The sequence below is a fragment of the Papio anubis genome, chromosome 5 (assembly GCF_008728515.1).
Source record: "Papio anubis isolate 15944 chromosome 5, Panubis1.0, whole genome shotgun sequence".
NCBI lineage: Eukaryota > Metazoa > Chordata > Mammalia > Primates > Cercopithecidae > Papio > Papio anubis.
The window spans coordinates 60415769-60431228 of record NC_044980.1 but is presented as its reverse complement, the minus strand read 5'-3'; the positions used below and the strand labels follow the sequence as shown (position 1 = coordinate 60431228).

The following is a 15460-nucleotide window of genomic DNA, read 5'->3' as shown; positions in this document are numbered from 1 at the left end:
CAAACCTTCTGAATATAGCTTTCATTTTGGACCAAACAATTTGTTATGGCAATAAATAATGATGCATTGAAAAACCAATTTTTGTAAGTTAACAGCCCCCAAATATTGGAATTTTTGAAAAGACAGCATACTTGCAGTCCCTGTACTGAAGAAAGCAGAGTAAGGGCAAGAGAGAGCGAAGAACTTGGATGCAGCTTTCCCAGCTGTCTTCCTGAAATTCCACACCAGTGGATGGAATTGGTATTGCACATTTCCAAAACCAGATCCATAGTCCTTTCACTGCTGGAGGAATCAGAATAATAGGAATAAATCTTGTTCATTTCACAAAGAGGTACTGCGATATTTCTACTATTGACAGTAAACTTGTTTTCTCTGTATCGAGGAGAATAAAAACCAGAAAGAGAAAAGCTCTTACAACATTTATATGTCACCTAAGATAGAATCAGGAAGATGAAGTCACATCTTCTAGCACTTAAAACGGCCTCAGACTAGTCTGCCTGTCTGATGTTGGCCTTCTGGTTCTATTACTCAACACTGGCCTCCAGGTGCTGATCTGGTGCTGCCATTTTTCTGGGAGACTTCCACACATTTGTGACTAATCTTGTTGCCATATATTCTATTTCTGTTAGGTACTCTACAGGAAAAGAAGAAAACAACTGATTCTGGTCTTGTCCTTTTGATATTTAATCTATGTTACTTTACCATAACTTGGGAAACAACGGGCAGGATTCATAAGACGTAAATACTATTCAGGTTTGCTAACTGGATTATTTACCAAGAAAAGACTACTTCTGCTTATAACAGATATCACCGGTTCAGCTTAAATAAGTTAAAACAACTTTTAATGAAAGTATGCATATTGTTCTTTTTCAAATAACCAAAAGACTCATAACGAAAAATAGTCTCCTACCACCATTCATGGCTACTTATGGCTCTTTCAGCTATTTATTCTTATACTTGGCTCCAAATTTTAAATTCCTTATTTAAATTTTATTTTTTTAGACATATTGACATTATAATATTAACTTGTATATGTCTGTATCTCCCTAACAAATATTTGAGATGGCTACTATGTGCCAGAGACCAGGGTAGATGTACTACGTGAATATTGTTAATTTCACAAAAATTCAGTAAGAGTTATATATGTTGTGTGCATGTGTCTGTGCATCTCTCTGGTGTGTAGGGGCAGGGAATGACATTTATATAGAGAGGAAATTAAAGATATAAGAGACATGTGCTTTTTAGAAAACTTATTTCAATCACCAAAAGTTAAAGTGAACACCAAAAGAAGTTAACTTTTGAAAAAAATAACACTTGTGAGCTGGTCAATAAACTGATTTGCTGAAAAAACTTAAAAAAAAAAAGAAAAATTCCCCAACACCCTGTAACACCCTACAAGCACAGGGTCTTTGCCCTGTATTGTTGTTTACTGAGCTCACGATGTGGCAGACACTAAGGGCCATGTCCTTTCTCTTGAATAATTCACAATCGAGTGAGAAAGAGACTAATACTTATAGCAAATATGAGTGTCACTAAATACACAATATATGAGTGTCACTAAAAAAACTAAGTAAATATTTTCTATGATAGAGAAGGCATGAATACCTGTGCTTTAGAAAGTCTAGGTAGCTTCATAGAGGAAGTGGGTATTTCTGTAATTTTGAAGGATAAATATTTCCTATCTTTCTAATACAAAAAAGTCAGAATAAATATGGAATTAAAAGGATTATACATGCACACTAAAAGGGCTGAGATTCATCACTGCAATAATATCAAAATACCCCAAATAATAATACAAACCAAGTGGTAATACAAGTAGGAGCAGAGGGCATAGGACTGGAACTTAATTCTATTTTTTTTCTGGTTTCAAAGCCCTGTGCTCTTTGCTTCCTGACAGTTCAGATTATGCTCTCTCTTCACTGTCAAAACCCTGTTTTCGAATCAATGATTTCCCCTTACATTAAATCCATAAGCAATGTTTGGTTTCTTAATACTCAAGATACAGCTCAAGGACAAGTATGCCTCAAAAAATCTTACTACTTCAATTCATAATATATTAATACATAAGAACCTATTAGTTCATGTTTTGGTGAAGGAAGTATAAACAATGAATACCTACCTCATAGCGTGTGACACATGAACGAAACAAAATACAGAAGATGCATAATAAAATAGGCCCTTAAAAATATGTAATTATACTGCTACCAGATGAAGAATTTTACAGTACTCAATATCAACATCAGAGAAGGCTATATGTTGAGGAAAACTTAAAAGGAGACAGTAACAAAAAGATTTTAAAATTCTCTTCTAGGTAGGTGAGGTAGAAAGGACATTCATCCACAAACAGTGGCATTACCTGCAGTTTGTTATTTTACAGGTAATATGAAAAGGTTCTTCAAGGTTTACGGTATCTGGTATTGCCTCCAAAGACAACCTAACGTCTCCATAACCTGGAGCCTAAGAAAACAAGCAACACAGTTAATGTATTATCTATCACAAAACCTTTCCATTTTAATGAAGGCACCACAGCAGCACATTTACTCAACAGCTGTTGGGTTTCCAAGCTGATGTTCTAAGAAAATACTTCTGATTCACTTTATTCATCCTTCATTTTAGGATCTTTGGCAGCTACTGCCTGTGGAATAGCACGGCAGACCTGGACTGTTTTTGTTATATAAATAATTATTCCATGTTCAGTAGAGTAAAGATGAATCTCACAGGTAAGCAGTCAGTAAAGAAATTTCAGGGACTTGAAGGGACACTTTCCAGATGCTGTAGCTTCTATGTCTGTAACTCTAAATAGGCAGTTATTGTCTAAAGAAAGAGCGGGATGATGTTGAAAGGAGCCAGGAAGAAAATCATGACTTTTTACAAGATGCACAGAGGAGGATAGACTATAACAACAGGAAGGCTTGGAACAGGCCGTAGTAGAAAAATAACTAATGGCTATATTTAAGTAGGCCCAGGGATCATCATCATCATCATCATCATCATCATTTTTTAAAATTACTGCCTCAGTGAAAAGAAAAGTAAAATTTGGAATATATCAAAACAGGTAATATTCAGCATAAAGGGAGGAGAATTCTGTTATATATTCTTATAAGCATAAGAAAAAGAAGCCTGATAGCTATCCCTACTCTCAGAGAAGAAATTAGGTAAAATATGCAACCAATGCTTCTAAGATAACTTTAGTAGAACTCACCTTTTTTAACATCTTAAAAATGGTATGAACTGAGTAGGTAAATGAAGTAAGTCCAAGAGTTTCAGGACATTGCAAAATAGAAAACCTTAATGTGTTTGGAAGTCAGAAGAAGAGTGGGCCTGTGTTACCAAAGGAGGGACACTTGATAAACAGTTATTTTAATTTCTGTTTGATAAAGAACACATGTATGAAGGATAAATTTAACATTTGACCATTTTTCATTCACGGCAACATCAGTTTTCTACCTATCTATCAGTGAAACTATTAATCTTTTCTTCTATAGTAGTATTAATGCCTTTTATAGTGCTCCAATTTTTTTACTGCTAGACGTAGAAAAAATTAAGTTGTTTTAACTGCCTGTCTCTCACACACCAAAACCCCAGTGAAGTTTTTTCCAAACTCACCATTCTTTGAAGTTGGCTGGTCTGTAACCTTCCCCTTTCACCTAGATTTGTTTTCCATACTATATCCAATTTTCCAATCACTGTTACTCCCTTAATGATGCCTGCTTTTTCTGCGAATTCCTTCTTTGGCTTTAGGCAGTATAAGTACTGGCGTGTATCCATTGGTTGCAAATATGCTCTTGACCCAAATGTAGACACACTGAGAGGGGTGGAGACAGAGATGGAGAAAATTCTCTAGCATCTTTTAAAAGAAAAACCATGGCTGTGATTGTTCCTTAGGATAGGAACTGGATGATGTACCCTCCAAAGATCAACAACAGAACATGTTAATGATTTCAACACAAATAAAAAGAATGTATACTGAAATGATTTATTTTTCCTTCATTTTTTTCAGTTGATATCGAAAATCTTGAGGTTCTTTATAGTAATTGGACCCTGAAAGGGGAGGTCCTTTTTTTTTTTTTTAAATAATTTTAAGAGACGGGGTCTTGCTCTGTCACCCAGGCTGGAGTACAGTGGTTACGATCATAGCTCACTGTAACTTCTAACTTCTGGGCTCAAGGAGGTTCTTTATAATAGAATGTAATATATTACTTATAAAATTGAACATGTATCAATTAACTGAAAAGTGCAACAGAAACCAGAACCTTAAGTATCCTGTCTCTTTTCTCTAAAATTATCAAAGATAATAGTTTAGAATAATAAGAGACATGCCATTCTAAAGTAATTTTCAAAATGAACTAAAAGATCTAGAAAAGAATGAAAAATTGGTTTCCTCAGTGAGGATAAAGGAGGCTATGAACTTTTCTGTGTGTAACCAACCTAATAATATAAAAGCAAACTTTTCATTCCTAATTAAGAAATTCAGATGCTTTCCGAAGCTATTACCTTCTTCTTCTTCTTCTTTTTTTTTTTTGGTTTAAAATACAGGGTCTCTCTCTGTCACCAGGCTGGAGTACAGTGGTGCAATCATGGCTCACTGCAGCCTTGAACTTGTGGACTCAAGCGATTTTCCTGCCTCACTCTCCTAAGGAGCTAGGAATGCAGGAGTGTACCACCATGCCCAGCTAAATAAAAAAAATGCTAAGTTGCCCAGGCTGGTCTAGAATTCCTGGCTTCAAGCAATTCTCTGGCCTCAGCCTCCCAAAGAGTTAGGATTACAGGCATGAGCCACCACACCCAGCCTATTACTTTCTTATCTGTATTATTGTCAACCCTACATTTATTCTTCCTCTTTTAAATTAGCTATGGAAAGGCATATGTATTTCCTTTTCACAAAATATTAAATCATCTATTCCTATGTTCTTTTGATGTTGAGAGAGTATTTCTTTTTTAAACCCACATTTACCCTTACTCTTTTTAACTTCTCCACCATTCCTTCACATTCCTTCGTTTTATCATTTGCAGGATAGCAATGATATCTATTACCTCACTGGATTTTTATGAGACTTAAAAGACCAAGTGCTTTGAATAGTAAAACATGAAATGCAAAGGGCTAGGATCTTTATTTTTATGTAATGGAGGGATGAAGATGGAGCACAGGAGATTTTTTGGAAAGTGAAACTATTTTGCATAATATAGTAATGGTGGATACATGTTATATATTTGTCAAAACCTACAGTGCTTGCCTATAGTCCCAGATACTTGGATCGTTTGAGTCCAGAAATTTGACTTCAGCCTGGGCAACATTAACGAGACCTGTCTCTTAAAACAAACCAAAAACCAAAAACAATAAAACATACAACAAAACGTGTGAACTCTAATGTAAATTATAGACATTAGTAATAACTGTCAGTATCGGTTCATCAATTGTAGTAAATGTACCACATTAAAACAAGATGTAGGCCCGGCACAGTGGCTCACGCCTGTAAGGCCAGCACTTTGGGAGGACAAGGCGGGCAGATCGCTTGAGGTCAGGAGCTCAAGACCAGTCTGGCCAATATGGCGAAACCCCACCTCTACTAAAAATACAAAAATTAACCAAGGGTGGTGGCATGCACCTGTAATCCCAGCTGCTTAGGAGGCTAAGGCACCAGAATTGCTTGAACCCGGGTGGTGGAGGTTACAGTGAGCCTAGGTCAAGCACTGCACTCCAGCCTGGGCCACAGAGCTGGACTCTGTCTCAAAATAAATAAATAAATAAATAAAAATAAAAATAAAATAAAAAACAAGATGTAAATAACAAGAGAAACTGTGAGGGGTGGAAGAGGGTATGTGGAAACTCTTCTTTCTGATGAATTTTTCTATGAACCTCAAATTCTTTTAAAAAAAAGTCAATTAAAAAAAAAACCCACTCAAGAGGAATGGATGTTTAGAAAAGCATGTATCTTTCAAAACAAGGATAAAGACTTCATAATTAATATTTACCATTCTCCAGCTTGGGTGACTGAATTTAATTCTGTTACATTGTACATAATAGATGGCTCCAATGAAACTTTCTCCATAAACATAGGTGAGGTTGTCATATTCTGAATCTGGGCTTCCAGAAATACTTCATCAGTCTGAGGATATGAAAAAAATATCCACCAAAGTGTGATGGCATTTAAAATATTTATCTCAACAAAAATATCTATCTATATGAAGAAAAAATATTAACCACAAATGTGATTAGTTCATGCCTGCAAATCAAAGTTACCACAATTAATGCAAGAAAAGAAATCTTCACCCTATCATAATTAACAGGGGCAAAGTCAAGTGTTAGTCAACTGATACCTTGTCAAACAATGGATGGAGGATAACTATGTTTTGTCTTAACATCCAAAAATACTTAACTAGAATTTCATTTACAAATACCCTACTTATTTTCATTAGGCATTAAAATATTACAATGTGCTTTAGTATGATGAATATACCTATGCTCCTATAATTTCAGTATTACGTTAAGATGATTAAGTCTTCATTATAATACAGCAATATAACTTTGTCATATTGATGTCAATTTAGATAGTGTAATGACCACTAGTACTATGAATAATCTATTTTGTAATCTTGAAGGATTTAATTTTTTAAATTAAAGCAATTTGCGAGTGGTCATTAGTGATTGCTTAGTTCATTTTAAGTGTATATTGAGGGCTAAAAAAAGGATATATGAATTATACTTCACCATCGTAGAGCTTTTAAATCAGGCAAGAGGTATTTTGTAGCCTCAGTGACAAATTTTAAAGCTGATGCTATTCAGCAACATTTGCCAGTAGGTAATTTAAATACTTAACTTTAGATAAATTAATTCCCCTAATTATGCTGAACATTATTTTATGCTATTTGGTTATTTTCCTTCATGTAATTGAAGGATAACAGACTAACTTGATTTATCTTTGAAACAAACCTACATAAAAAATGATACACTAAGGATATTCAAGAATTTTTTTCAAAATTTTCATAGTAATATGTGTACTACACATAAGTAACATAAAATCAACTATGACCAGAAAAATTTGCCACTTTAAGAGCTTTTTATTTTTTTGACATAGAGTCTCATTCTGTCACCCAGGCTGGAGCGTGGTGGCATGATCTTGGTACACTGCAACCTCCGCCTCCGGGGTTCAAGGGATTCTCCTGCCTCAGCCTCCCGGAGTAGCTGGGATTATAGGTGCGCAATATCATACTGAGCTAATTTTTGTATTTTTAGTAGAGACAGGGTTTCACCATGCTGGCCAGGCTGGTCTAGAACTCCTGACCTCAAGTGATCCACCCACCTCGGCCTCCCAAAGTGCTGGGATTACAGGCGTGAGCCACCATGCCTGGCCTATGAGCTTTTATTTTATTTTCGAGACAGAGTCTTGCTCTGTTGCCCAGAGTGGAGTGCAGTGGCAAGATCTCAGCTCACTGCAACCTCTGCCTCCCAGGTTCAAGCGATTCTCCTGCTTCAGCCTCCCCAGTAGCTGGGACTACAGGCAGTGCCACCATGCCCTGCTAATTTTGTATTTTTATTTATTTATTTTGAGACAAAGTCTCACTCTGTCACCTAGGCTGGAGTGCAGTGGTGTGATCTCAGCTCACTGCAGCCTCTGCCTCCCGAGTTGAAGTGATTCTTCTGCCTCAGCCTCTCAAGTAACTAGGATTACAGGCAAGTGCCACCACGCCTGGCTAATTTTTGTATTTTTTATAGAGATGGCGTTTCACCATGTTGGCCAGGCTGGTCGTGGACTCCTGACCTCGTGATCCGCCCGCCTCGGCCTCCCAAAGTGCTGAGATTACAGGCATGAACCTCCGTGCCTGGCTGAGCTTTTTAAACACTAACACCAAGAAAATGAAAATCATTTGCAAAAATATAATGATTAAGTTATAATACAATGTACTATTATCTAAAATAAAACAGATGCTTTAGTCTTTGGGACATGTGTTGAAATGAAAATAGAAATAAAATGTTTATCAGTTTAAAAAAGGTATCATTTAGTGGCATTTTTTGGTTACTTGTTCTAAAAAAGTACATATATCCCATCAATCCATTGCTTTTAAAAAAAATAACCACAGACCCATATTTCAATTTAAAAACTGCAATTTTCTGCGTAAATTTAGGAAGAGCTTAGATAAAATGAAAGAAAAACAAGCAGCATAATGGAAAATCAAGTTAGTTTGAATAGCGTTAAGCAATTTGATATTTTAAAAATTAAGAATTCAGTGCTAAGGCAGTTGATGTTATTACATATGTAATGTGATATAAGCAAATGCTGCTTATTGTAAATACAAGTTTGAAAATAAAATTTTAGCCAAGTTGGGAAAATTTGCTTTTCTTCTGTTTCATTTTGTCAAGAGGCCATCATTACCTGACCCACACTTAAAACTAAAACCACTGTGCATCTGAAAATGAATTTCGATTATACAGTCTACTCAAAGAACTGAAGGCTAGGATAATTGGATATTTTATAGTAAGATGATGAAAATCACAAGGCCATTTTACACAAGGTAACATACTTCTTTAAAAAAAAATCTAAAGAAGAAACACTGAAAATGAAAATTGTTTCAATATGACAATTTAACTTTTGAGCTAATTTTCCCCCACAGAGTAAGAAATTGATATAATAAAAAATACATAAAATTATATATAATCTTTCTGAAGTCACATAGGTGGTATTCACAACTAACTGTTTTTCCACTATGTTTTGTAAAGAGAGATTAATTAGGCAGAGTCAAAAAGTGGTGAGTAAGAAAAGTATAAAAATTTATAATAAAAAATCAAATTACCACAGAACTGAGGTCACTCTAATGGAAAAATAAAAAAGAATAATTAGAAAAATCAGAGTTAAATGTTAAAGAAAAAAGAATTACTTTAAAATAAAATGCATTTCTGCATTTTTTAAATTTACTAAACAAGACAGCATTAGTGAATAAGAAAGTAAACAGGAAGCAACATAAATATGACAAACCATTTTTCTAAAAAGGTGAAACTGCTAAGGTTAAATGACAATGGAATAGAGAAGAACACTATGGCTGAATACTCAAACAGTAGCAAACTGTTAAGGGCACATTTTGGAGCAAAGAGGTATATCCCATGACTTTCTAGTTCTATAATTCTTTACCAACATTTTAATTCTTCATAGATAATTTAGGATGAATATATACTATCCTCCACATTCAGAATAGATATACACCGTATACTTCCTCTTAAATTTATGTAATAATGGAATCCTTTTTTTAAGGAATATCTTGGGCAATTAGAGTTCCATTGATCACTTCAGGGAATGTGGGCTGAACCACTTCAAAAAATTAAGAATTTATTTTCTTCTTCTTAGCAGATTTCATAGTTAGCCTTTTTTTCCTTACATTATTTCTTCAACTGTTTATTAAGAGCAATCTCAAATGTCGCCTCCATCAAATGCATAGCTGGAAATCATTTTTCACCTCTCTAGGTACCCAGAATACATTACTTCACGATTTGGCTTATATGTGTGGGAGGGGCTTACATTATAGTTACGTCATATCAGTCTCCTCAAGGCAGGTCCCTTGAGGACTGGGAAGATGTTGTTTATAGTTCTCTTCAATACCTGGCAGGTGACCAAATGTTTGAATCCTGGCTTCTAGTCTCACCAATCTTCCTGCAAGGCTTTTCTATCTTAGAAAACTATGACAGTTTTTCATGAACTTGTTTTCCTTTAGGTGATTCACATATTACAGCATTATTAGAAACAGAATCAAAAATATATGTTTGAGACAGATGTGGGGCCAATAATATTAACTGTAAAAGGACTACAGCACAGAGCAATATGCATCACCTACTGATATTGCTGTGGTTTATTAACCCCTACAATCTACCTGAAATTCCTGGTTGGGGTCAACATAATCTGCCTCATGCTAGTGGCTGAACAGTATTTGTTTGTCTAATAGGTAATATTAAGTATCTTAGAGAGACCCAAAATGTTATTTGTTCACTCCTGATTTTTAAAGTGAGATCTATTTTCAAAAGTTCAGAATATTACTGAAATTATTTTGATTGAAGTTTGTTAGCAAGATTTAAAGATTATGTCAACATATAATGTTAACCGACAAAGGAAGTAAACAAAATTGTTGTGATTATAAAAATAGAATATTATATATAAGTGAATAAAGACTGCAAAAGAGTATGTATTAATGTAAAATCAATTGGTGTGGCGGAATTGTGAATTTTTATTTCTTTATGGACAGCGTGTCACTTCTATAATGTTTATAGAAAAACTAGCAATTTTAAAAATTATTCACAAATCACTCTAAATATTAGTGTTATAAAACTATTTGACAGGTATCTTAGTGTACTATCAAATTTTTAATGAAGAAAACCTAGAATAGCTGAATATGTGACTCCTAGGAGACAGTTACAGAAAAAAAACCCACCTATTGCCCTATTTTAAATTAATTTTCTAATAGAATAGTTAACATTTTCCCCTCATACTATAAATGAAATCTTTTCCAGCAAAATGGTAAATTAGACTATTTAAATCTCACCATGCTGACTACCTATACTGTAATTAATCAACAGTATGCCATTAATAACAAAAAAGAGGGAATAAATATGTATTACTCCAACTCACCTATCCCCCACAAAAGAAACATCAACTTTGTAAACATCTAGTAATCTTTTTGATGATGCTTTTCCCTCTCGTCAAATATGGATACTCTTTCCTATGTACTTGATATTCCATGTCTATTTGTAACCCTGCTTGAATGCCTTTACTGCTTTGACACTTGTCTGTTTCCAACATGCATTCCTTTCAGACTCCAATCCAGCCTTTCTTCTCTTTCATAAAGCTTCTTTAAACTATTCCAAGATCACATTCCCGAGAGCTCTTGTAACACATTTTTTCATATCATTCTCACTATATTCCATTCTAGGTAGTTTTGTTATTATATGCATTTTTTCTTTTCTCCTAATAGGTCTTTGCTGCAGGTTAGGTTCCTTACTTTGACATCTTAGAAATCCTAGAGTATAAATTTTACTGAGTAAAAATTCAGATTGTGGATGGTAAAAATAAATGTCAAATTTGCCATGTGATTGAAAATGTCTGATCATTATCTGGTTTTAGAGTAGCAGAGATATAATCTTCATTTCAAAATACTGTATTTGGATATATTTGAGTTTATCACTGGTATGAAACACATGATTTTGGGGGATAAGAGGGCTATCAAGAGATCTGATTTTTCTGCAGCTCTAGAAGCCAAGATAAAACAAAATCTTAAAAAAGAAATCCAAGCAATAAATCCTTTCTCCTATGGCAAGTTCTATTTTATATCTTTTTTTTAGGGTAAAAGATAAAGTATCTTCTATTATAAAAGTTACTTCTATTTTTGCCAAACTTGTTTTTCCCAAGGAGCTTTTAAAGCCATTACACCAAACCCAGCAACCTAATTCTGGCTGGCAAACTGACTACCCTGGAAATAATTTAATGTGCTAAGCTTCACTTGTCAATATTTTTCCATGTGAATATTAAATCTTATTTTGCAGGGTTAGATCTACTAATTCAATTTTTGTAATATCCAGAACCACATGTAAATATTCAACAGATTGCTAGTGTAACAACCACCATTAAATGAAATGAGGGGGCAATCATTTAACAAAAGGAGATGAAAGCCTTATAAAATTAACAGTGAGAATAAAAATCAAGACACATTGATTCCATGTAAGTTGAAAAAGATTATGAGACCTACAATAAAATTATTCAATTTTAACTGAAATTTATGATTTTTTCAAATAATTTACAGTCACGTTGGCAATTTGCTTCAGTATTAGAAATGTATATAAGAGATTTTTAGTCAAATAAGATCTTAATGTTTAATATGAAATCCCATTAAGCACTCAACACTCACCTCTGCATTGTAAAATTTGGTTTTCACATCCAATGGTTTGAGAACCTGGTTAAATAAAACATATCAATCAGGAAATTGTTATCATGTGACCATTTATTTTTATTTTTTTAAAATCACATAGCGTAAATTTGTCATTTTCCAATTTTAATTGTTAAAAGACTTATCTAATAGGTATGCAATATTCTTCCAAAAGAAAAAAAGGAAAAAAAAAAAAAAAGAATCCTAAATGCATGTTTTGAAAGGCTACCGTTATTTCTTTACTGGGTGATAGTTACATTACACGGGTTTTTGCTCCATAATATTTTGTTAAACAAAACACATATATTTTATGTATTTTTCTATAGGTATATTCATAAAAACTGTTTGCAAAAAAAGCAACTGAGCTGGGCGCAGTGGCTACTCTTGTAATCCCAGCACTTTCAGAGGCCAAGGCAGGCGGATCACCTGAAGTCAGGAGTTCGAAACAAGCCTGGCCAACATGGCAAAACCCCGTCTCTACTAAAAATCCAAAAGTTAACTGGGTATGGTGGCGGGTGCCTGTAATCCCAGCTACTCAGGAGGCTGTGGCAGGAGAACCACTTGCACCAGGGAGGCGGAGGTTGCAGTGAGCTGAGATCGCATCATTTGCACTCCAGCCTGGGCAACGAGAGCAAAATTCCGTCTCAAAAAAAAAAAAAGATTGAATCACTTTCTATTTTCTTTCAAAAAGCATGCAAAAGAATGGCAGATTTTTTTTTTTCCCTGTGAACAGTATTTTTTCTTCCACTTACAGAGGAATGAAAAAAAAAATCATATACAGCATCATATTAAGATCTATATTTATAATAGACATATGTGGTATTCACATTTCCTCACCCTCCTACATCAATGTGTTAAGCCAGTGGTTTTTAACTATTTTTGATGGACGCTGAAAACTGTGTATTAATACAAAACTCAAAGTTCCCGTGATTCCTGGAGTCCTTGAAGGAAGCTCAGTCTACTCACTCCAAGTCAATTGTCTCTCCTTTAAATTTCTTTAGAAATTTGATATTATTTACCCTCATTTTATCTGGACTTTACACTCATTTTATCCCTTGTCTACACTGTGTGTTTTGTCAGGCCATAAAAACAAGTTATTTACTTTTTAGAGACAGAGTCTTGCTCTGTTGACCAAGCTGGAGTGCAACGGCATGATCACAACTCACTGAAGACTTGAAACCTGGGTCAAGCGATCATTCCACCTCAGCCTCCCAAGTAGCTAGGATTACAGGCTTGTGTTACCTGTAGTCCTAGGTCATGCTGTCTGGGCTATCTTGAACTGGCCTCATGTGATCTTCCCCACTTTGCTTCCCAAAGCACTGGGATTATAGGTGTGAGCCACTGTGCCAGACTCAGCTATTTTTTTCTTTTATTTTGAATAAACATCTTCAAGTTTCATTACAAAAACATATTGGCAATGGTAATTCCTCTGCTTTTATTTACGTTAATTTAGTCTCAGTTTAGACTGCTAGTCATATGACAAATTCAAAAATATTGAGCTATTTGCTTTATTTGGATCTTGTTTTCCCTGCAGATAATCAGGAATAACTGTACACTACCAGGAAGAAAAAGGCATATAAAAACTATTTACCATTGTCATATTCAATACCTGAAATTTGAAGAATTTTCTAAAATACATTTTTTCTCCAGCCTGAGTTGTGTAACTCACAGCACACACCAAGCTGAAACAGAAAGATGTCTTAATGATTCTGAATCATTTTTAATTTTAATAGTAAATCAAACACACCTGAATTCTACTAAGAAATTAGGGAAACACATCTATGGTGTGGATGTGTGAGATTAGAGCAGGGGAAAATGTCAGAATAGATACAGACATAATTACACGAACAAGAAAGCTCTGATTAGTAAAATGAGATATAACATTTTTGGAGCACAAAATCAGAAACTTCTTGACTTTACCTGAAAGGTGAAATATATTCCAAAATAATTCTCAGAACAATCAAATATTTGAGTATATAAAACAAGTTCATATAAACTAGAAAAAAAATATGGATTAAAAAATTTCCAGCTGGGCATGGTGGTTCATGCCTGTAATCCTAGCAGTTTGGGAGGCCAAGGCAGGCGAGTCACTTGAGGTCAGGAGTTCGAGACCAGCCTGGCAAACATGGTGAAACCCCATCTCTACTAAAATTACAAAAATTAGCCGGGCATGGTGGCGGGCGCCTGTAATCCCAGCTACTCGGGAGACTGGCCATGGGAGAATCCACTTGAACCAAGGAGGTGGAGAGTTGTGAGCTGGATGCACCACTTTGCACCTCCAGCCACAGGCAACAAAGGCAAACTCCTCAAAAAAAAAAAAAAAAAAAAAAGGCAGGTGCAGTGGCTCAGGCAATTCCAGCACTTGGAGGCTGAGGGCATGTGGATCACGAGATCAGGAGACCAAGACCATCCTGGCTAACACGGTGAAACCCGTCTCTACTAAAATACAAACATTAGCTGGTGAGTGGTGGAGAGCCTGTAGTCCCAGCTACTCAGGCTGAGGCAGAGATGGCGTGAACCGGGGAGGCAGAGCTTGCAGTGGCTGAGATCACACCACTACACTCCAGCCTGGGTGACAGAGAGAGATTCCATCTCAAAAAAAAATTCCAGATAGATTTCTTAACATAAATGCAATGGGGAAATGCTATGTAAAAAATTTTTTTTTTTTTGACTCTGATCTGCAGCTCTGTCGCCCAGGCAGGAGTGCAGTGGTCAATCTCGGCTCACTGCAAGCTCCGCCTCTGGTTCATGGTCTCTCAGGCCTCGGTAGCTGGGACTACGGGCACCATGCACCTGCGCCCGGCTGGTTGCACTTATTTTTGGTAAGAAACAGTCGTCAACCAGGATAATCTCGATCTCTGAGCCTGTTGATCCGCCCGTCTCGGCCTCCCAAAATACTAGATAAACGAGCCACCTTGACTTAAGTGAAAAAAATTTTAAGTTGAATCAAAAACACTAAAACAATTACAAAGCAGAAACAAACTAGCATAAAATACTTGTAACAATACAAGAAAGTGGTTACATTTTAATACTTAATATGACAAAGGGTTCCCATAAGTTAATAAGCAAAACACCAATATATCACTGAAAACTTGAGAAAAGGAAAGCACAGTTAAATCACAGTACCATAACTGGCTAACAAAAATGTGAAAATGTTCAGCCTCGTAAGTATTCAGAGAAACACATTAAAATAATGAGGTAATATTTTTCTGTTTATCAAGATTTGGCAAAAATTCTTTATAAGTGATCTCAGAATTGGTGAGGGTTTAGAGAAACTGTCTTTCTACACTGCTAGTGGTTGGAAGAAATTTGGAAAACAATCTTTTAGTAAAAGAATCTTAAAAATGCTTATATGTTCTCATAGTAAAACCACTTCAAATATTCCACGAGGACACATTAAGGTGTTCATCTCTGTGTTACTTTTAACAGTGAAAAACTGAAAATAAATATCCAACATTACAGTAAACAGAAAACACTGTACAATTGTGTTAGATGGAGTCATGTAAAAAAAAAATTTTTTTTTTTTTTTTTTTTTTGAGGCAGGGTCCCACCATCACCC

The 15460-nt window shown here is 35.2% G+C and overlaps 1 protein-coding gene across 7 annotated transcripts in view; it reads right to left on the bottom strand.

The window, feature by feature from the left end:
* The window catches only part of TRAPPC13 (trafficking protein particle complex 13), a 41393-nt gene that overhangs the window by 1771 nt on the left and 24162 nt on the right, over window positions 1-15460 (bottom strand). For 2 of the 7 annotated variants that reach the window (XM_003899740.5, XM_009208498.4), the window contains exons 6-12: window positions 13511-13583; window positions 11884-11928; window positions 8791-8808; window positions 5974-6107; window positions 3607-3805; window positions 2357-2457; window positions 132-282 (exon numbers count right to left, since the gene is read on the bottom strand). In XM_003899740.5, coding sequence (XP_003899789.1) covers window positions 132-282; window positions 2357-2457; window positions 3607-3805; window positions 5974-6107; window positions 8791-8808; window positions 11884-11928; window positions 13511-13583 — 721 coding nt within the window. The remainder of the gene's footprint in view (window positions 1-131; window positions 283-2356; window positions 2458-3606; window positions 3806-5973; window positions 6108-8790; window positions 8809-11883; window positions 11929-13510; window positions 13584-15460) is intronic. The other 5 variants (XM_003899739.4, XM_031666736.1, XM_009208497.3 and 2 more) reach the window with 3 other exon arrangements.